Below are 23,673 nucleotides of genomic sequence, written 5' to 3'. Positions count from 1 at the left end.
GAGTGATACGTAAATTTAAAACAAATCAAACAAAAAGTTACAAAGAGTGGCGTCCACCAGAAGATGTCACTATTGCCAAGGCGAACAGGATAGAGCATAGTAATTCTGCAAAACCAGCATTTTGCTGCAGCAGCTCCAACTAGATACACAGCTGCTGCTCTAAAATGTTTCCAGACGCTGTTACTTAATTTGTAGCTTTTAATCTGACCAAAAGGAGCAATTTAAAATACTTTGGAAGTACTGTAATCCTATTAACTGTATTTAATGTTAATTGCCATTAAACTTACAGTAAATTCATTTTTTTAAACGGGCTCCTCCAGAGTTTTAGAATAAAGTTCTTGGCACACCAATCTAATGGTTAAATGTAGTCCTAATTCTAAAATGAGAGCCAGTGTGGTGCAGGCACAGGCTAGAAACTAGGAGGCTGTGCATTCTAGCCCTGCCTTAGGCACAAAGCCAGCTGGGTGACCTTGGGCCAGTCACTTTCTCTCAGCCCTAGGAAGCAGGCAATGGCAAACCACTTCTGAAAAACCTTGCCAAGAAAATGCAGGGACTTCTTCAGGCAGTCTCTGAGAATCGGACACAATTGAACTGATTAAAAAAAAAACTAAAATGGGGTGGGGGGAACACTTTTGTATTTGTAATTGTATTTGAACAGTCACAGGATTAATGATTTTGGTGATGGGGAATGGCCCAACTGTCATGAGCACCGTTGAGCTGAATCATCAGCACAATGGCACACATAACAATACCACGGAAACAAGAGCAAGGGATTAAAAGATAAGCAAAGCGACGCACAACAACAGACACAGACCCCGAGGAGAAGGGAACGACCCCGGCCGGAAAATCCAGTCAAAAGAACGCAAAGGGGGAAGAAAGAGCGACAAAGACAGGGCAGATCACGAGGCATGCCTGGAGCTGTCAGCAGGAACGCAAAGGATATCGCCCAGCTGAAAGTAATCACCGGCCGGAGGAAGAAGACGATTACGAGAGAAGCCCGGGGCACCAGCAGGGGCCCCACGACCCCTCACCTACCGGCAACGAAGCATACAGGACTTGGGGGGATGACACAACCCAAGGTGGGGGGGGCGCTGACCGGCGCGGGCTATTTAAACCCCGTACCGGTGCGCTCCCTTCACTCTCAGCTTTTTCTAGCTATGCACTATGCTGAAATAAACCAGAACCTGATTTTCCCTAAATTAGTGTCTGTGTCTTACTCAGTAGTAGGCAGCACTTGACATAAAGCTGAGAGTCCTAAACTCAGCCTCGCCAAGCCCCACCGGACAAGAACGAGCCGCGGGAGGAACAGATGGCGAGAAGAACACGAGCGGAGAGCGATGGAGCCGACGCGCCGCATCCAGGATGGGCGAGTCGTACGGCGAGAGGCGGAGGAGAACCGACAGCGGCCAGAGGCAACACGGACCCCAGGAGCCACGGACACCCTCCCGGCCCATCCCGAGCCTCAGCCCCACCCCCGGAGGGAGGCGGAGGCGACCCGACCACGGGAGGGAGCAACATACCTCCCGAGACCCACGGAGACCTCCCCGCCCCACATCGCACCCCAGCCACAGGCGTGGAGCTTCAGCCCAACTGCAAGAAATGTGGTGGAGGACGGAGGGACGAACCAGCCGTTTCGCTCCCAAGTCGAGGGAGCTGACCAGCGGACGGAAACGCCTGACCCCCATCAGTGGCCCAACTACGCGGAGACGCTGACCGGTCCGATCACAGCTGCGGCGCGGGCCTTGGACCGAGAAACGCAAGCCAGACTCACGGCCATGGAAGCCCAACTAAGGGACCTCGGGACCATGCTGCAGTCGTTGATGTCCTCCATGCCTTACATGACCATACCCGCGCAGGTACACACCCCTATTCAAACCCCGAGCGGGTCTTGGCACCCCCATGGGCCAAATGCTAACAGGCAAGCTTCCCCGGCGGAAGAAGCCACGGGACGGGACGCGAGGAGAGGGGATCCACCGAACACCAGGGCCCCAAAGGACTTCCCCATTTCCTTCGACAGGAACCCCACGAAGCTGTCGTTTTTCATCACGAACGCCAGGGAGTTCATGGGGCGGCACGGACACTCCTTTGACTCTGAAGCGGACAAAATTGCAGCCGTGGCGATCAAGTTGCAAGACAGGGCGGCGGACTGGTATGTCCAAATGTACGAGTCCAATTCCCCAGCCCTCTCTGACTTCCACGCCTTAATCACAGAAGCACTATTTTGAGGACCCACTAGCCAAAGAGAGGGTTAAAAGTGCGCTTCAAGCCCTCAAACAGGGCGCACGAACTGTCGCGGACTATGCCCTCGAATTTAAAGCCCTCGCAGGGAAGATTAACGACTGGTCCGAGACTACCCTGATAGAGATGTTCAAAAGGGGCCTCAGCCACGAGGTACTCCAATGGGCACTCTATCAGGATGACCCGGAGACACTGCAAGGCTGGATCTACCTAGCGGGGAGAGCGGAACACGCTCACCGCACTTTCTTAATGACGACGGCAGAGGACAAAACAAGCAACAGCCCAAAGGGACCCTCGCCACACTTGGGGCCGGCCGGCCCCACGTACCAAAAGAAGAAGTTTGCTCGCGGACCCTGCGCGAAGTGCGGGAAAATGGGGCACAAAGCGGCAGACTGCTTCTCCAACAGAACGCCAACTAGCGCTCCCAAACCAGCACTGAAAACGCCTTTCAAACCAACTAACCCACCGCCGCCCCCCCACCGCCGGATTACCAGAGCCACAGCGACACTGGATGAAGACTTGGACGCTTACTTGGCGGGGGAGGACGTCAAAGTCCCAGACCGGCTGGTGGGAAACGCTCCCCGCCTGCCTTAAAACGCTCCGCGAGGCAGGTGGTGGGACAGGGGCGCGAAACACATAGACAGAGCGACGAAAGCTCCATAATAATGGGGACAATCAGGCTTTCCTTCGGCACCAGAGCCACCACGGCTGCAGCGCTAGTGGACTCGGGGTGCTCCAAGAACCTGATTCACCCCGACATCGTCACCAAGCTCGACCTGCCTTGCCTCCCCCTCCCCACACCGCTGGCTTTCCACCAACTGGACGGCTCAACAGCGGGAGGGAAACCAGCCACGACGCAGACCGAGCCCGTCACCCTGCAAATGGGCACCCACACCAAGCGAACATCTTTTGTGGTAACCCACATAGGGCAACCCATCATAGTACTAGGAATACCGTGGCTCGTGACCAACAACCCGCGCATTAACTGGAAGACCCGCACCTTCCAATTCGACGACGGCGCGTACCGGGCGCCAGTTCTGGCAGGCAGGCTCAACCCCACAGTGGGACAGGCAGAGGCAGTAGCCCAGGACAACACAGCAACCCCAGAAGAACTACCTGAACAATATGCTGATTTCTCAGAGGTCTTCGGGGAAGAGGAGGTGGACCAACTACCACCCCACCGCAAGACGGACTGTAGAATTGAGCTGCTTCCCGATGTCCCCTTACCCAGGCCGAAGATTTACTTGATGACCCCGAAGGAGATGACAACCCTCTGGGAGTTCATCGATAAAAACCTGGCTAGGGGTTTCATAGAGCCAGCATGCTCACCGGTCGGAGCGCCTGTCCTCTTCCGAGAGAAAAAAGACGGCACCTTACGGCTCTGTACCGACTACCGGGGCCTCAATGCGGCGTCCCTATCCAATAAATACCCCCTACCCCTCGTGAAAGACATGCTCGCCCACCTGTCCACGGGAAGAGTATTCTCCAAACTGGACCTCCGCGAGGCATATTACAGGATCGGAATCAGGGAGGGGGACGAGTGGAAAACAGCGTTCAACTGCCCCCTAGGCGCCTTTCAGTACAAGGTACTGCCATTCGGATTAGCGGGGGCCCCGGGAGTGTTCATGCAGCTCATCAATGAGGTACTGCACAAACACCTGTTCCAAGGGGTACTAGTTTACATAGATGACGTCCTCATCTACACCCAGACGCATGAAGAACACGTAACCCTAGTCAGGCAAGTCCTCGAAAAGCTAAGAAGGGTGAAGCTCTATGCCAAACCATCTAAGTGCGAATTCCATAAAGCACGCCTAGACTACCTGGGGTACCGAATCTCCGGCGAGGGCATAGAAATGGACCCTGCAAAAGTCGAGGCGGTGGTGAATTGGGAACGCCCACGTAACAGGCGCCAACTTCAAAGCTTCCTCGGCTTCGCGAACTTCTACAGGTCATTCGCACGGGGGTTCGCGGAGATAGCCCTCCCCCTAACAGACCTCCTCAAAACTAAAGGGGTTGGGGACACATGGCGAGCCAAGAACCCAGGGACAGTACTAAATTGGACTCCCGCGTGTCAGACAGCGTTCAAGAGACTGAAAGCGCTGTTCACAACGGAGCCAATCCTCGCACATCCGGACCCAGAACAGCCGTTCGTGGTCCAAGCCGACGCCTCAGACTTCTCCCTGGGGGCCATACTGCTCCAAAAGGACCCTGCAGGAATCCTGAAACCATGCGCCTACCTGTCAAGGAAATTCTCAGAGACGGAAAGGCGCTGGCACGTATGGGAGAAGGAGGCGTTCGCGGTAAAATCGGTGCTAGAAACATGGAGGCATCTATTGGAAGGAGCCACTCAACCATTCGAGGTCTGGACAGACCACCGGAACCTCGAGGCCCTCCGGACGCCCAGACGCCTCAGCCCGAAACAGGTCAGATGGGCCCAATTCTTCAGCCGCTTTAACTTTCAACTGAAGTTCATACCGGGCAAAAAGAACTTCCTGGCTGATGCCCTCTCCCGACTGCCCCAAGACAAAGAGCCCGTCCCAGATATGATTGGGACGGTCCTATTCACCTCCCAGCTGGGAATGGCAGTGACCACCCAAAGCAGTGCTCAGAAACAGCTCAATCCCACGTCTCAACCGATGGCAAGCCAACCAGCGACCAGACGGCGCCACCCGCGACTGCCAGGAGGGATACGCGCGGACCTCACCGCCGCCCTCAAAACCGACCCCTGGCTACTAGCAAACCCCAACAAGGTGACAATGGAACAAGACTTAGCATGGGGGGAAGGCAGAATATATGTCCCGGATTCGCAGCGCCAGGCAATCCTGCGCAGATCACACGACAGCAAACAAGCGGGACACTTCGGGTTTCTAAAGACCCTGCACCTAACACGACGACAGTTCTGGTGGCCTGCATTGAGACGGGACGTTAAGGCCTACGTAGCATCCTGCCCGATATGCGCAATGGCCAAATGGGCACCGGGAAAGCCTCCAGGACTACTACAAACGGTGGCGGAGCCCTCCCGACCATGGGAGGAAATCTCCATGGATTTTATAGCAGATCTACCACCCAGCCAGAAGAAAACAACCATTTGGGTGGTGAAAGACTACTTTTCTAAACAGGCACACTTCATCCCCTGCTCATCAGTCCCGTCCACCCAGCAGCTGGCTAAACTTTTCCTCGTACACGTGTACAGGTTACACGGATGTCCCATACGCGTGGTGACCGACAGGGGCACACAATTCACCTCGAAATTTTGGCGGGCTTTTCTAAAACTGATTGGGACCCAACAAGCCCTATCCACAGCCTGGCATCCCCAGACGGACGGAGCCACGGAGATCCTCAATGCCACACTAGAACAATTCCTACGCTCATATACCAATTACCACCAAGACGACTGGGTCGACCTGCTTCCATTTGCAGAAGTCGCCTACAATAACGCCATTCACACGAGTACAGGGAAAATCCCGTTCGAAGTAGTCTCCGGGCGCGAGTTCGAACCCATACCGGAGCTACCGCAACCCCCGGGACCCCAAGTGAGCGCAGGCGACTGGGGACGGAAGATAGCGGAATCATGGCCAGTAATCACAGCAGCGCTGAAGGAAGCACAGTCCACCTACAAAGAACAGGCCGACAAGCACCGGCGCCAGCAACCGACATTCCAGGTAGGGGATATGGTCTACCTTTCCACCAAATTCATGAAATCACCTCAACCCTCGAAGAAACTGGGGCCTAAGTATATTGGGCCGCTTCGAGTAACACAAATAGTGAACCCGGTGGCAGTACGCCTGGACCTGCCGCACAATCTAAGGAGACTCCACCCAGTATTCCACAGCAGCCTCCTGAAACCAGCAACCACCTCCCGATGGCACCCAAGCACGCCTCTGCCCTCCCCAGTGATGATCGACGGCCAACAACATTTCGAGGTAAAAGAAATACTCGATTCTTGCTGTCAACGGGGCACACTATACTATTTAGTAAAATGGAAACACTTCCCCCACCCAGAATGGGTGGCGGCTCAACACGTTAAGGCACCGGACCTGACCCGAGCATTCCACACGACGTACCCCAACAAACCAAAGGGGCGCCCAGCCGAACCGGCCCCTTAGGACACACTTCCCCCCTCGGCCCCCCCCACCTGCATCGCCCCCAGGGGAAGGGACCCCCCAAGCCCGCGACTTGAGTAGACCTCCTCCCCCCTGAGACTCATCCTCCCCCCACCCTCACCGGGCCCATTGGGGAGGGAAGATTGGTCATAGGTGCATCGCCAGAGGGCAAATAGCCAGGATGCACATATGACAACACGGCGAACATCAAAAACAAAACAATCAACAAACAAAAAGATAAGGATCCTACCTGGAGTTGAAACAGCACCCGACCAGCCACGCCTCCTCTGACGACGAACTGAGCAAGAACGAGCAGGGTGTGGTCAAGGCATGCGCACTCGGAACATACCCAAAAGATGGAAACACGGTAGAGGGCGGAGCAAGGGGAGGGGAGAAAGCACTCCGGCGGGAAATACAAAAAAAAAAAATTGTTTTTGACAGCTCTCCCGGAAAAACCGGAATGCCGGGGGGGGCTACCATTCGAAAGGGGGGCAGTATGTCATGAGCACCGTTGAGCTGAATGCATCAGCACAACGGCACACAACAATACCACGGAAACAAGAGCAAGGGATTAAAAGATAAGCAAAGTGATGCACAACAACAGACACAGACCCCGAGGAGAAGGGAACGACCCCGGCCGGAAAATCCAGTCAAAAGAACGCAAAGGGGGAAGAAAGAGCGACAAAGACAGGGCGGATCACAAGGCATGCCTGGAGCTGTCAGCAGGAACGCAAAGGATATCGCCCAGCTGAAAGTAATCACCGGCCGGAGGAAGAAGACGATTACGAGAGAAGCCCGGGGCACCAGCAGGGGCCCCGCGACCCCTCACCTACCGGCAACGAAGCATACAGGACTTGGGGGGATGACACAACCCAAGGTGGGGGGGGGGCGCTGACCGGCGCGGGCTATTTAAACCCCGTACCAGCGCGCCCCCTTCACTCTCAGCTTTTTCTAGCTATGCACTATGCTGAAATAAACCAGAACCTGATTTTCCCTAAATTAGTGTCTGTGTCTTACTCAGTAGTAGGCAGCGCATGACACCAACAAACTTAGGGGCAAGCTTTTTGGAGGGTGGTTGTGAGCGTAAAAATTTGGTGGAGAGGTTGGCGAGATCGCCAACTTTAAATTTCCATTCTGGGCATCTGTGGCAGTCCACAATTTTTTTGTGAGTTTCATGTGTGTGTTCTAATGCTTGGCGGATGACCAGCCAATTAGTGGCAATTTGGGTAGTCCAATCAGCTATGGAGGAGTCAGGCAAGGAGTGCAATTGAAGTTCAGGTATGGGAACAAAGTCCTGGCCATAAACAATGTGAAAAGAGGAAAAGCCAGTGCTCTCGTGAACTGCATTATTATAAGCAATTTCAGCAAAAGGGAGGAGGTCCACCCAATCGCCCTGTTGAAAGCTAATATAACAGCGTAAAAATTGCTCTAGAGTAGACTGAGCTCATTCAGTCACTCCGTCCGTCTGCGGATGGCTCAACGAGCTGAGGGATTGTTGGACACCAATCAATTTAAAAATGCCCGCCAACATTTGGAAGTAAATTGGACACCTCTATCTGAAATCACACGAGTGGGACACCCATGGATTTTATAGATTTGAGTGAGAAATAGCTTTGCCAATTGTTGAGCAGTTGGGATTTTAGCGCAAGGTATAAAATTAGCTTGTTTGGAAAATAAATCAATCACAGTCCAAATAAGAGTTTTGTTTTTACTCTCAGGTAAATCCACGATAAAATCCATGGCAATTTCTTTCCATAGAGCCTTGGGGGAGGCTTGTAAAAGTCCTTGTGGTTTCCCCCACTTCCTCTTTGCCTGGGTACAGACATGGCATGAGGTGATGTAGGAATGTACATCAGAGCGAAGGGAGGGCCACCAAAATTGGCACCTCACCAAGTGGAGAGTTTTTGTGAAGGCAAAATGACCTGCAGATTTAATATCATGGGAATGGTGCAAAATTGTCTCTCGAAGACACTCAGGCTGGGAGATGCTGCCCTTGCAAAACCAGACGTTGTCAATTTCAGTCAATTGGGCTTTGTTACATTGTAGCCAGGGATCGTTAGGGAGCACCAGAAGCAGTTTCTCTTTTAGGTCAGTCTGCACTTTCACTTTCCCACTTGTTTGCGTGTTACACAAGCCATTCCAAGCTGTTTCTGAGAGAAAACTATGTCTACAATTTCAGTTTGGGCAGTGTGATATTGTGGGAGGCAAGAAAGTGCATCAGCAAGGAAGTTCCTCTTCCCAGGGAGGAAATTCAGAGTAAAATTAAAGCGGCTAAAAAATTGAGCCCAGCGAATTTGTTTGCCATTCAATTTTCTGGGGGTTTGTAAAGCTTGGAGGTTTTTGTGATCAGTCCAAACTGATCCTTCATGTATATGGACACATTGGTCAAGAAGAACGCCAACTGTCGTGGATTGCCATCGAACTTAACTTGTATGACTTTCGGGGTCGCAGCCGGTGTTGCTCCGCTGGGTCCAGCTCTCCCCCACTCGCCTTGGCTCTCCTGGTGGCCTCCACTCTGTTGGTGCCTCACTGGGGATTCGAAATCCCGGGTTGGGGTTAGGGTATGTCGCCTTCCTCATGAGTCTGGCAATGCCACTCTGGATAGCTGAGTTGAGATCTCTGCCAAGGGGTACACCATGGTCTCAAGGGTTTTTGATACTTGCTGCAACACCACTTCCATAGCAGACATCCTTGCCTCCAGGCCCCGCATTTCTTGCGGAGTCCCGTTGTGGTCTGATATAGTCCCATGCGACCCCGGACTCCACACCCTTACTTGTGCCTCCACGGGTGGAGGGGCTCTTCCCTCTTCTTCCCTGGCACCGGGCTGGGAAGGACCTATCTGTGGTTCTTCTATGATCACACTTGGCGTCTGAGCCTCTCTCACGAAATTGAGGGAGAGGAGGGCACTTTCCAACTCCATAGTGTTGAGCTGGGGTTCCATCTCACACTCGCTGTCCCCGGTCCCCGAGCTCTCTTCTGTCTCAACCTTCTCCTCTTCCACTTTAGCATACAGCACTGTCCTTTCCGATGATGGTAAAGGCAATGGCTGCTTGGCCTGGGATTTTCCGTGTTTAGGCATGATTCGTTAACTCTCAGCTGAGTTACTTTCTCAGAGTTTTTGAAAAAAATTGATTTGCATCTTAATGTCAGCACCTGATCATTTGAGTATTCACACAATCACAGTCAGGAGGCTGGGATTCCTTCAACTGTTTTAATGAAGCATAGTGAACAGTACGGAAGGCAAGCTGCGAATGGAGAGTTCCTGCTCAAACCTAACTTTAAAACTACATTCCCTTAATTAGTCTCCTTTCCCATGAAACCATGTCACCTCCCCTTCCATCCAGGTGGTGTTCCTGGTGTATCTCAACCCCGTGTCCTTGATGTCCGCCATAGCCATAATAAACCACTTCGCACTCCAACTTCACACCCCCTCCCATCTGGCGACACGGAGTCTACTCCTTTGATAAGGAAATGATGGCAGATGCTCCGATAAGGGGTTTTGTAAAACCTTTGATTGGGGGGATCTGACACCTGCACTATAAAGACCTCTCTCAACCTCCACCTTCCATCCTCTTTGGCCGTTAGCTATGCAGGGTTAGGATGATGGTGATTGTAGTGCTGATGCTTTTGAATAGGCTGATCATATTTCCCCGAGACAAAAATGGGACATTGGGATGGCAAAATGGGATGGGGTTAAATTTATGTAATATTATGTAATATTCCGTATTCATGAAAAAGACAATAAAAATGGTTTTAAAGCGTTTTTAAGATCCATTTGCTGGTCTTTGCTGGGAAGGTGCAAGAGGGGGAGGTCCGGCAGTGGTTGGGTCTGGAGAGGCTGGTGCAGGGGTGGCGTTGGGTGGAGAGGTTGCAAGAGGGCTGAGGGTGGCGGCGAGCTGGGATGGGAGGACAGGAATGGAGGTGGCAGCAGGCTGGAGAAGCGCAGGAGGGCTGAAGGCAGTGGCGAGCTGGGGCAGAAGAACAGGAACAGAGGAGTCTAGTGAATGGTTGTCCTCGACAACTTGTTCCTCTCTGGCACGCCCTTTTATTTTACTTTCTTCCCGCCGTTTTGGCCTGAGAGCCAATTGGCTTCTTTTCTGCTGGTCGGGTAAGTCAGCCTCCTTTTCAATTTCAATTTCAATTTTTTCCCGCTTTTCCCAATAACGGCTCCAATGTTTTTTTTTTAAAAAGGGACAAAATTGACATTTATATTAAAACGACAGGACGGTCGGGAAATGTTAAAAAAACGGGATGGTCCTGTTCAAAACAGTACGTATGGTCAGCCTACTTTTGACTCATCCTAATTTGGGGTTGGGGGTGTTAGTAGTTTGTCTTGCACCCACCACACTCCAGTCAATTTCCTATATCCAGACCAGAGCAAGCACCCACACCACTCAGTTCAGCTAGCAAAAATGTAGCTTGATATTTATTAAGCATCAGCAAACACCAAAACAGCTGCCGAAACAGGGCAAAAGGCATGGCAAACCAGAAACAGAGAGTCACAAACACCACAAAGGAATTCACATTATCCATATCTTTTTAGTGTATCTCTAGAGTAACAGGACACAGAACTTTCCAGAACTACTGGAGAAAATACTATTGGTAACAGATAAGGACAGTCCCAGATGAAGGGGCCTTTGGACATTCAAGCCTTAAACTTCGTATGTTCATATTGTGGGGGAATAGAAATGGAAAGTAGGCCACCAGGTGATCCTGCATCTTGAGAGAAACAATTTGGTGGACAAGGCTGATGTATCCAATGTGGGATGTCAGTGGGCTGAAGTGCTCTGACAAGTTTTTTTTGAGGAGTGATGAAATGGCTCTCTCTCTTCTGGTGGAGAAAAGGTTATTAAAAGATTTAGATGGGGACTGTCAGGAGGCAAGGTTAGTGAAGCTCACGAAGGCTGAAAGTCAGGAGACAAAGGGATATGTTGTGTGTCGCATTAAATCCTCTGCAGCAGCATCTCTTCACCCCATTGCCTCTCCCTCCCCATGTCCAGCCTGGCTTTTTCTAGAACTATTCTGAAGTAAATATGTTTATCTCTGTGTCAATGGCCAAGAGTTTTTTCTTTGCCTGGTGCAATGATCTTTTATTAGTGGTTTTAATGTTTTTGTTTTCAATCTGTTGTGGAAAATTCAGCACTACAGAGCATAACACTGAGAAGAAGGAACCACATTTATTGCAGTGATCCCTTGGGTGACTGCTTTACGAAAAAGAAGGAGCTGAGCAATAAGAAAGCAAAGATTTTTTTTAATTAAATTTTAAAACATAAAATGTAACAGAAATTAATAAAGAGAAAGAGAAGTGCAGAAAAAAAAGAGAAAGAGAAAAAGGAATAACTCTCAACTTCTTTTACAAGAGATATTAAGTAAAACTTAAACTCTTACTCTAAGTTTACAACATAACATCCATTTTTTCTATTGTCAACTAGTATTATTATTCATCAGATCTGTATATCATAATTTCATTCTTTTCTGTTTCACTCAAAAAGCCCAAAAGGGGCTTCCAATTCATCCTAAAATTAGTCAATGTCTTTTCTCTAACCAAAGCTGTCAGCTTCGCCATCTCAGCATCAACTTTACCATCCCTTCTTCTATTACAGGCAAGATCATGTCTTTCCACCTTTGAGCATATAAAAGTCTTGCTGCAGTTATCATATATAAAAAGAAAGTTCCATATGATTTTTCCAATTGTTTATCCTTAAGTCCCAAAAGGAATGTCTGTGGTTTTGACTGTATATTAATCTTTAAAATCTTCTGGATTAATATATGCATTTGAGTCCAATTTTTTTTTAGCTTTTTTATGTCTGCCAAAGATGATAAAAAGTCCCTTCTTGTTGTTCACATTTCCAACAAATATTTGAGGTCCCATTATACATTTTTGACATTCTTTCCAGTGAGAATACCTGGGGTATTTCTATTGTTAGGCAAAAATGGGCCTTTCAATAGGAGGGCAGCAGAGCTAGGGAAGATCCTTGTTAAGGGAGATGGAACTTGAGATAATGGGGGCATGTCCCTGATTGAGGATGGAAGTTGGGGACTCTCAGCTTGTGTGCTGAGTTGTTGTTGATTCCTGGTGACTGCCTGGCAAGTCCCTGCAGTTTTCCTGGCAGGGTTTTTCAGAAGTGGTTTGCCATTGCTTGCTTCCTAGGGCTAAGTGGGTGTGACTGGCCCAAGGTCACCCCGCTGGCTTTGTGCCTAAGGCAGGGCTAGAACTCACGGCCTCCTGGTTTCTAGCCTGATGCCTTAACTTAACTTAAACAGGCTCTTGCAGTGAGCTGGTGAGGAGGCTTCTATTATTTGGTTTAAATGGGATTGCAAGGGGGCTTTGTCTGGGGCAGGGAGTCAATTTGGTCTGATAGGATTAGCAAAGAGAAGAGCTGGATTTGACTCTGGTCATGTCCAAAAGACAGGGAGGAAAAAGGGTGCAGCCTCTGTTTTATTTGCTACATTTATTTTTTCTACCACAAATCCTTATCAGCTGCCCAGAGTGGTCAACAAGCAAGCAGCCCTGGAATTTTGAATTATCAATAAAAATAAATAATCCTGGGCACAGTTCCTGGTTTGCCAAGATAGAACTGAGTGTTCTGAGTTGTAAGGGGAACACCATGTTAGTCTATGGTGGCAAAAAATCAAGAGGACTCCGATATTTATGTTTGTTTAATGTATTTACTGCCTGATTCCCAAAGACTCTGAGCAGTATATACTTTTGATAAATAAGCTGCTACCAGGCTCCTGTGCAGGGACGCGGTGGCGCTGCGGGTTAAACCGCTGAGCTGCCGATCGGAAGGTCGGCGGTTCGAAACCGCGCGGCGGGGTGAGCTCCCGTTGCTCGTCCCAGCTTCTGCACACCAAGCAGTTCGAAAACATGCAAATGTGAGTAGATTAATTGGTACCGCTTCGGCGGGAAGGTAACGGCGTTCCGTGAGTCATGCTGGCCACATGACCCGGAAGTGTCCTATGGACAACGCCGGCTCCAAGGCTTTGAAACGGAGATGAGCACCGCCCCCTAGAGTCGGACACGACTGGACTTTACGTCAAGGGAAACCTTTACCTTTTTTACCAGGCTCCTCCTGATTTTTTGTCACCATAGATTAACCCTGTTCTCCTCCTCCAACTTTTCCAACTCGTTTTTTTAAAAAGCATAAACAAATAACAAATATTTGCTCTGAACTGACAGATCTAAGATAGCGCTGTCTGATTTCTAGCTTTATTTTCAAGAAATAGCCCCAGTAAACAGGGGAAGTTGAAACAGTGTAAGGATAGATACTGCAGTTTCAATATGATCCTCGCTTGAACATCCTGCTAAGCCATCAGGCGATTTGTTTAATTTCGCATTTGCTGTAGACCATGATTCATAGCTATTAGCGAAACCAGCCCACTGTGGCTTATACCACGAATCATGATTAAACGGTAGCACTGCACACATGCTTGCAGATGGAAGTTTCTTCCTTTGGGAGAAAAATGCAGCGTTTCCCCCACTCTGTGGAGCCATTAGTGGACAGCTAGGACCACTGAATGGAGCAGAGCTTAATACAGCAAAAAAGACGTGCACAGAAAAGAATATTATCCAAAATAGCATTAATGAGCACGTTAGAGAAATACAGGTTATTGATCTCACACATTTGCCCACCCAAGCATAAAGAATTACACACTTAGACAAAGTAGGTTCAAAAGTAAGCAAAAAAAAAATCTTACTCATTTATTTGGTCCAGTTATATTCATTCAGGAAGAATTATTCTTGTTCTTCTTTCTTTCTTTCCCTAAACTGAATTAACCCTTAGCCCTTATTGCTGCTAAAGGCTGCATGAAGGAAGGGGGAACCTCCTGACTCTAGGCCCATGCATGGCCCCCAGATGGAAGGAGCAGCAGCAGCATGCTTCCTTGTTTTATTTATTTATTGAATTTTTTCACCGCCCATCTCCCTCCCAAAGGAGGGACTCTGGGCGGTTTACAACAAAAACAAAGTTTAAAATGCAATATCATAAATACTATAAATATAAATAGACAATAAAAATATAAAATATGATAAAATCTAGATAGCTAAAGATTGTATCTCAGTCTGTGAGTATAAGAGCCATTCTAGGGCTCTAGCCATCCCCATGAATGACTGTCCCCCTTCCTGCTCCAGGCATGGTGACAGAACCAGGTTTTTAGTTTTTTGCAGAAGTCCAGGAGACAGGGGGCTTGTCTCACCTCTGGAGGAAGAATGTTCCAGAGGGCAGGAGTTACTGCAGAGAACGCCTGCTTCCTGGGCCCCGCTAGATGGTATTCTTTTACAGAAGGGGTCTGTAACATGCCCTCTCTGCATGATCAGGTGGGATGGGTTGACGAGATGGGGATGAGACGGTCCCTCAGGTAACCTGGCCCCATGCCATGTAGGGCTTTAAAAGTGATAACCAACACCTTGAATTGGACCCAGAAGCAAACTGGGATCCAGCGCAGCTCACATAGCAAAGGTGTTATGAGTACGGATGGTGAGTAGGAGGGGTCCCCTATCCAGGGGGGAAAACGCATGCGTAGTTTAGAGGCTTTGAACTGTCCTTCAAAAAAACTCAGAGCAGACCCACCTTCAGTTTTGGGGTTTATCTGTCTGGGTTTCCCATTTTCTGTCTACTATAGCGGTTAATAAACACTAGAGACAATCTCCTCATATCAGAGTGGTTTTTTTGCTTAAGTCAGGACAAAAGATGTTAACATGTGCTAATCTTGGGGCACTTAAGATTGCCCACGTGACTGACTGTGTTCTGGACCAGCTGTAGCTTCCAGATACTCTTCAAGGGTAGCCCCATGTAGAGCACGTTGTAGTAGTCTATATGGGAGATGACCAGAGTGTGAGTTTAAAGGGCCTCTCGCTCCAGGAAGGGGCGTAACTGACACACCACACGAAGTTGAGCAAAGCCCTTCCTGGCCACAACTGCCACCTGCTCTTCGAGCAGGAATTGTGAGTCTAGGAGGATCCCCAAGTTATGCACCAGGTCTGTCTGGGGCAGTGCAATCCCATCCAGAGCCAAAGATGACAATGTCCCAGATTCCGAGGAGCCGTTAATCCACAACCACTCTGTCTTACAGCTTCCTCCTCTGATGGTAGAAGATGGTAAAACTAAGGAATGTGGGAGGCCTCCTCCAGAAGCACATAGAGAATTGCATCCTAGAAAGAATTCATCCACATGCTAATGAGGTATGCTGATTTGCTGGGACCTCCAACACTCTGGACTCTCCGCAAGCCCGGACCCTCCTCCCCGAAAGCAAATCCACACCCCACACTCCCCCGCCACCGGCTTACACGCAATAGAAACGCGCCAGCTTCCCAGAGCGTCCCCCCAGCCTTGCGAACATTCCAAAGTCAGGCCGGAAGCCAGCGTAGAGGTGATGGCCGAACAGTAAAAACCTCCTCTCGTGGGGCGCGCTGGCCCTCCGACTTTGTGGCCCGGCCTCCGAGCTGGCGCGTGCGCGCTGCCGCTGAGTTGTCTCCCGCCCGGTCTCTCCTTCTCCTTCTGCTTAGCCGAAGCGGCGGCGGCGGCGGCAAGTCGCGGCTGAGGCGAGGCGAGGGCCGGGCCTCCGCCAGCTATGGACCTGGAGGCGTCCGACGAGGCGGGCTCCACTGGAGGGGCCGAAGCGGGAGCCGGAGCCGTCACCCCCGAGGCGGGCGGCTGGGGAGCGCCGCCGGACCCCGCGGCGGCAGGAGGTGAAGGGAGGGAGGCGGCCCCATCATCCCCGCCGCCCCGGTCCGGCGGGTGGCCGGTCCTGAGGAGGGGGGCCCCGGGGTCGCATCCTCACGCGAACAGGGGAGGGGGCTCGTCCTTCATCGCCCGGGCCCCGCTTCGTGTGGGGGGGACGACCGTCCCTTCTGCCCGCGATGCGCTCGGCTGCCCGCCCCGCCTGGTCACCCTGCCGGTCCAGGCTGCTTTTCCCCCCCCGGGGACGAAGCGCATCCGAGGATGCCTGGCGGAGTGGGAGTACAGCAGCCCTTGGCGGCTGCGGCTGAACGTGAGGAGGGATGCCAGTCGTTTCCTGTCTTATTTTATCCGATCTAACCCTTCAGTTATAATCATGAGTCCAAAACCGTGTCTGGGGAGGGGGAGGCGGAATCACGGGGCTCTTAAGGCCAATCCTGGTTTGTCACTCCTGTTACTGAGGGAGACCAGGACTAGGTCGACGGCTAGTATTGAATATTGTTGGGGGAAAGAGAGTCTGGATCTTGGGCTGTTGTCCGCATAGGCATTGAAGATACAGTTCGGGTTTATCGGTAGTAATAACTACTGAATGGTGGTGCGGGGAGACTGGGTTGTCGATAATGATAAACAGTGTGACTTGTATTGCAAGTGAAGATTTAACGGTAGCCCTGCTTTTCTTGGTGTTAGTATGAGACTGCTGCAGGAATGGTAGTTTGGATATCTTGGGGAGGGGGAATCCTAAACATTATTTAATAATATGATGGCATTTATTGATGCAGGTTACTGTTGGGCCATTAGTTATTCAACCAACCACCCAACAGTATTATTAATACTGTTAACATTCACATCAGAACATTTAACATCAGGAACAGTACTTGTTTGGCGGAGATGCTGGGAGGATGAAAAATAATTGTGGGGTTGTGAGCAATAGTATCAGTGTTCATCAGTACAAAATCTAGGGACTTGCTGGTGTGGAGGTTGCACATTAAAATGTGTGGATTGGGACACAATAATGGATTTTGGTGCAAATCCAGGAAGGGGTAATAAAAGTGCAGATTTTCTATTGTTATTTTGAGGAAAAACATTTTTGATGCATTGGGGGTCTAGGAGGAGTTGCTGCGTTATGCATATTACTAACATCATTATTATCAACCATCAATGTAATTAGCATTAGTAGTTTAGGGAAACAGTAGTATAGTGACCAGAGAGGAGCATATAGGGATAATATAGATTTATGGCACATAAGTGTATATTGGATGAGATAATAGGGTGTGGAATGGAAAAAAATCAGGAGGGAGACACTGAGGATATTTTGAGTGTAATGCTGCTGATGTATTTTAATAAGAAGTTATTGGGAGGAAATGTACAGTGAGATGCAGCGAGCGGATTTGCCAGGGAGAAGCTGGGTGGGGAATTTTTAAGACTTGTTTGGCAGAAATCAGGGAGTTTAAGGAGAGGTTGAAAAAGTGGGGGAGAACCCAGACATGGGGAGAATTAGAGAAAAGTGAAGCAAAGGTGTGGGACTGGAGAAGTGATTTGGGATTTACAATAAATACTAAATAATGGGTGCCTTGGGAGAGCTAACAAAAGTCTTGGAAGCAGGTGAAAGACAGAAAATGTAGTGGGGAGGGGAGAAATCTTGGCAGTCTTGGGAGAGAGAACTTTAGAGAAGGAGGGATAAAGGAGGAGGTGGGAGTGGTGAAATTCTACTGGGAGATGGAGGTTGTATGGATCATTGGAAAGGGGGCTTACTCTGCAATTTTATGAGTTGAGGACAGCTATGCCATCAGGGCGGAGGCAGAAGGGAGAAAATTGGTCAGCTTCAGGTAGTATTGCTTGGGGGAAGATAGACAGGACACCCTTAATAGTATGAAAGGAATATAACATAATCCAGACATAATCTGGACATAATTCAGAGTCTCATCATCACCCTGACCCTCACATATTAAATAACTTTGGGCTTTATTCTTCACCCCCCTTCTAAAAAAAACCCTGCTTTGTCTCAGTTCTTTAAGAGCTTAAATAGGATCTTTCACCATAGCTTCCAAAGGGTGCTTCTCCCACTACATCTTTTTAGACTTTATTTTTAAAATTGAGAACACGGCTTGTTCTTTCTTCACCTCCCCCAGGGGATGTTCTCATCCTTCCACACTAGAATTAGATATGGTGCATATTTCAGCATACAGGTTACTTAAAATCAAGTATCTTTTGCTTTCTAGCTAATTTAATCTTATTAAACTTCAGCTCAACCAAAGTCAGTGACTTTATTTTTTAAACTTGCTATTTAAAAAAGAAAGTCTTTGTTGGAAGGAAAAGTAATTTTAATCATTCTTCTGTTGCAGCAATGCATCTACTTCAGAATACTGTCAATGGTAATGGAAATTGCATCCCCCTCCCACAATTAAAAATAGTGTGTAAAGATTAAAACTTACCCTTCTTTAACATGAGTCATTTGCTGTGCCCCTTAACCAGCATGTGATAATGAGCCTGGATAAATTGTTGTTCTCCCCCCACCCCCTTTCAATGCATGTGTGCGTGTGGGTGAAGCTGGGGTTCACAGTGTGCTCCTGGTGATAACAGTACCAAGAGTTGCCATTTATTCTACATGGGTTAATTTGTGTATATGTTGCCAGACTCCTATCTGCATTCAGGAATGTCTTCATTACTCTAATCTTAAAGATTCAGGGCCAAAAGTGTTAAAGCCAACATTGAATTTTGGGTAATGAGGCATGACTCTGAATATTCTGCCTGTGTTGTAGGACTTGTAATGGTCCTGTCTGCACGTGTAGGTTATGCTTAATATCCCCAGTCATAAACTAGGGTTCACACATAATACTAAGCCATAATGTGGTTTGTTTTGTTCTGGTTTATTTATTTGTGAGATTTATATCTCAACTTCGCATTCCAGAGCTCAAGGTGGCATATATAGTACGCCTTCTCTTGTTTTCCCCCATAGCCATGGGCCTGTGAGGTAGGCCGAGAGAGAATGACTGCCCCAAATCTTCCAGTAAGCTTCCATAGTCAAGGGTGGATTCACACCTGCATCTCCCCACAGCAGACTAATACACCACTAGTGGATTTAGTCTGGAGTATGAACCCTGATGTGGTTATTTTAACAATTGTGACGTTGTTATTGTAAATCAGACTTCATGGCTTACTGTGTTGTGTGTGTCCAACTTAAGGCAATGTGTGAACCTCATCATAAACTGGATAAACATGTGTGTCTTTTATATACAAACGCACACACACGCACGCACACACAAATAAATAAATAAATAAATGACAGGTAGGTTTGAAAGCACTTTTTACAAACAACATCAACATAATTGCTGCATGGTCTTAAGTTGTCTCAGATGTCTTTTTCCAGGGGCTGTAAAGCTTGTTGCACTTTGCATATTTGTCTCATAAATATTTAATATGGCTGGGAGCAGAGTTTAAAGAGCCAGAGCAAACAGTAATTGCTCTTGATGTGGATTCCAGAATACAAGGCACAAGACAGAATTGACAAGCTCACTTTTTGCATACAGTTCTCCCCTCCCTTTCCCAAGCAGTGGTCAAAGTGGGTTGCCATTGGCTTGGCCACAACCTGAAGAGTGGGGGTACTGGACGGGGCACAGGATGTTGGTGCTACGTCTCTTAAATCCTTTGTGGCAGGCGCATTACTAGAAGGGATTTTAAAAATCTTATCAGTATGCGAAGAAATGAGAGCGTGGCTGAACCATATTATTGTGGCTGGATTGTAACGGGTTCTTAAATGCCATATTATAAAACCTCAGTCATCTTGGCACACTGTTTCTCCTTTACCAGCCTATTTTGGTTGCAGGAGGAGCCCCATCAGAAATGCAATGGATTGGCAAAGGAGAAAAATAATATTCGGTGTCTCTTTCACTGGCCCATTCCATTTCTAGCTTGAAAAAAATCCTAGGCTTCAGAGAGTAAAATGTTTTGCAAGCTATTAACTTGTGGAAAGACACTAATAAGACTTCCTTAGAAGGAAGCTCAGAGCTTGATCGGCCTGGTTTTCAACATGTTACTGTTTGGGGCCTACTTGAATTGATAACCAAATATTTATCCTGATATTCCAGTTCCCCACAGGATTCTGGCTCTTGTTAACATCTGATTCTTTTAGTGGCCATTAAGGCTACAATTCACCCAACAGCTAATTCCATTTCTTGGACATTTCCTTTTTTTGTTTTTGTTTTTAAAATAAGATTCTAGTCCTTATGATTTGCAGAGCTAGTCCCTGCAGTGCATGGGCAGTGCCTGGTAAAATCAGATGATGGACCACATTCTCCATCCTTGCCTGATTATCTGAAAAGTAGACTAGCCTCCTATACCTTGCACATTTTTTGTTTTTCCCCCAACCTTACAGAGTCAGAATGTTATAAAAATAGAAAACATTTACATGAAATGAGAGATGGAAACAATTTATCAGCCTCCATGCATATGTGCTGATTCCTGTTTGTTTTGGGGGACAGTTGGGGGGTTTTGTTTGGTTTTCTTTCTGTGCATAATTTGGATTGCCTACGTAAGAATTAAAAAAAAACCCATATAATTATATAAAGAGCTACAAGCACAAGTTTCATCGCCACAAATTCTGTAAATCTGGTGATCAGGCTGCTTCAGCCTTTTTGTGAGAAAGCCTGTTTTAGAATGGCTGATTTTGTTCCCTTTCTTCTGGAAGGTGCTTAAGCAATGTTGGGCGTGTGTGTGTTGTGGAGAGAGAAAGAGAAAGCCATTTTGAGCAGCCCTGATTGCTTTGGTGGCAGCATGGCTCAGGGGTGCTAAGTAGCTTGGGAAGGTATGCGTAGAACCTTCTTAGTCCTGAGGGAATTAGGCTGAAATGTAGGGGGAATGTGGGACGAGGAGGGGGAGCTAGAGGAACAGCAGGGGGGGCGGGGGCCTTTACAGAATAAATGGCAAGGAACCTTGTTGCCTTGCTGCCTGGCTTTCACGGGTGCTGCCACACTTCGGAGAAATTTGTGAGATTGTCTAGTTTTGTTCTGAGTGGCCATTCATAGCCCAGTTCAGATCCGGTGTCAAATCGCAGAGGCAAACCATAATTTGGAATGGAATTTGAACTGAGAAACCATAGCGTTTTGAACTGAAGTGGGCACAAAGCACAGCTTGTGTACTGTGATTTAAAGTGAGCTTGCAGGCCATGATTTAAGTTAGTTACGCTTTGGTGGGATGTCAGAATTGGCAATTGCATTTTGCTCTGGCTTCAGAGCAAAGGGCTATGCAAAGAGTGCCGGATGAGACACGCAACGTGAAAGCCGGGGGTCAAAACATATTTTGACTTCTGAATCCTAGTTCATATAAGTCACAGCTTGGCATGCAGTCGGAACTGAGCAGTGATTCACAGATCAAATTAAGGCACAGAAGCCTGATTCATGCATAACTTGAAGCCATAAACTGTGCTTTCCAAACCACAGTGGCTAGATCTCCACATTATGGTAAGCCAGAGCAAAACCAACACGTTATGGCTTAATGCCATGCATGAACCCTGTGGCACAAATCAGCAGAAGGCTAGGTTGCTGTCTATCTCCCTAAGGTAGGTTTGCGCTCTTAAAAGGCAGACAGTATTAGGGCTTCCCTTCTACTGCAACCATGCAGAGTTTAGCTAATAAATGATGAGTTTTTAAGGGAAGATTGGAAGGCAGTAGGGATAATGCAAACTGACACCATGTCTGTGTCCTGGGGAAAATCGAGGCTTAAGGGGCAAAGAGCTTGTATGTCACATTATGATGATATGATAATGTGATTTGTTTGGGATTGACCTAGGCCAAGTTTGCAAGGCAAGCTAAATGAGAAACCCTAGGTAGTGTGAGACTACAGAGAGCCAGTTTGGTCTAGTGGTTACGGCATCAGGCTAGATACCGGGACAGACTGAGTTCTAGTCCTGCCTTAGGCAGGAAGCCATCTAGGTGACCTTGGGCCAGTCCCTCTCTCTCAGCCCTTGGAAGAAGGAGGCAATGGCAAACTACTTCCAAAAAATCTTGCCAAGGAAACTGCAGGGACTTGTCCGGGCAGTCACCAGGAGTTAATTCAAAGGCACCAAAAAAAAAAAAAGGTATGAGGAGTGCCCTCTGTCTTCTTCCCACACATAGTGCTTCAGACTTGCCATATTATTCAGCTCCTAAATGGCTGCCTCCTTGGCTTCCTTTAATTCAACAAACCTAAGGTGTGGTATTTAGGTTAAAACAATCCAAGATTACCATTTAGGACCTGAAGCCTCAGTTAAAGCTGAGGGAGGGAGGTTAAACAGGCACTGCACACTCACTAGCTACAGCTTTCTTGGGGTGTATTGAGGCAAACATGGCCTTAATGTGCTGGGTAAATCCATACACTGTAGATTGTAAATCATGGTTTATAGCTTTGTATGTTATATGAATCCATCGTATGGCATATTTAACAAAAAATAAATAACCTGTGGGATGAATCCAGGCTATAAAGGCCTTTCTCAGTCTCTATAGTTATTCCTGTGGGTGGAACCACTGGGCAAAGCAGCCTTCATTGGGCCTGCTGCCCCCTTTTTTTAATCATTTATTTATCTAAACAAGTAATATGGCCCCCCATCTCATAGCCGTGACTGTGGGCAGCACAGAGTTAAAGCCAACAATAATTGGACCAGTAATCCAAATAACAAATGTCCGAGTTTGCAGAAACCATTCCCAACTTAAAATAGAAATTAAAAAATAAAACAATAAAACCAATCAGCCAGCAGATTCACTCGACCTCCTGGCCCAAATGCCTGGGGGAACCACCTGTCTGTAGTGCCTTGCAACAGGCTAGCGACACTGGGGCCATGTGGATCTCCAGACAGATGCTCTTCCACAGGGCAGAGGCTGCAAAAGAGAAGGCACAATTTCTGGGTCCAGCAAAGTGGCGTTGCTTAATAGAAGGGACCTGGAGCAGGGCCTCCCTGTTAGTTCTAGTGGGCAAGCAGAAACAGTCAGAGACAGGTGGTCCCTACGTAGCCTGGCCCTATGCCATACAGGGCTTACAGGTGATAACTAGAACCTTGAAGCCGACTGGGAGTTTGTTATTGAGGCTGTCCATATTTTTTTCTTTTTTTGTCCTTGGTTAACTTTCCAGATGGTGGGAAGCTGCTGGTGCTCCTCCCTGCTCTCTCTGTTCCACATTGCCCACTTGGAGTGAATCAGAGCAGGCACTGATGAGAGTAGCTGTCTGATGCTCCAGGAGATGGCAGGGAGGCCTTGCTGAGGCCTGCACCTCAGCAGATGCTCAACTTTGTTGTGTAAGAAGATGAAATGGGCTGTCTCGGCCAGCAATGTTTACAGCGGTGTTTCTCAACCTTGGAAACTTTAAGATGCGTGGGCTTCAACTCCCAGAATACTCCAGCCAGCATGGGAGTTGAAGTCCACCCACCTTAAAGTTGCCAAGGTTGAGAAACACTAGTTTAGGGGAATAGATTGAGGCAGAACACAGTTCTCTGTGAAGTAGTTTAACCCTTGCCCAATGAGAGCTCAAATGTCTTATACTGGTACTGGCGGTGAGTGTCTGGTCTCTGATGCTTCTGCCAGGATGAATAATGCCGCGTGATTCAGGCCAGCCCTTACCCTGAGTCAGGGGAGAGCTGTTGCTTTGGGAAGCAAGGGGTGGGAGGGGTAACATGTCTTGCCTGCTGTCTC

General features: G+C 48.4%; 1 protein-coding gene across 5 annotated transcripts in view; it reads left to right on the top strand.

The window, feature by feature from the left end:
• The first annotated feature begins 15,798 nt into the window (after positions 1-15,798).
• PIP5K1C (phosphatidylinositol-4-phosphate 5-kinase type 1 gamma) overlaps positions 15,799-23,673 on the top strand; it is a 51,060-nt gene continuing 43,185 nt past the window's right edge. For 3 of the 5 annotated variants that reach the window (XM_063290877.1, XM_063290874.1, XM_063290873.1), the window contains exon 1: positions 15,799-16,029. In XM_063290877.1, coding sequence (XP_063146947.1) covers positions 15,912-16,029 — 118 coding nt within the window. In that variant the 5' untranslated portion in view covers positions 15,799-15,911. The remainder of the gene's footprint in view (positions 16,030-23,673) is intronic. The other 2 variants (XM_063290876.1, XM_063290875.1) reach the window with 1 other exon arrangement.

The sequence above is a fragment of the Candoia aspera genome, chromosome 1 (genome assembly GCF_035149785.1).
Source record: "Candoia aspera isolate rCanAsp1 chromosome 1, rCanAsp1.hap2, whole genome shotgun sequence".
Taxonomy (NCBI): Eukaryota; Metazoa; Chordata; class Lepidosauria; order Squamata; family Boidae; genus Candoia; species Candoia aspera.
The sequence above is the reverse complement of the archived record's forward strand: the minus strand, read 5'-3'. Positions and strand labels throughout refer to the sequence as shown.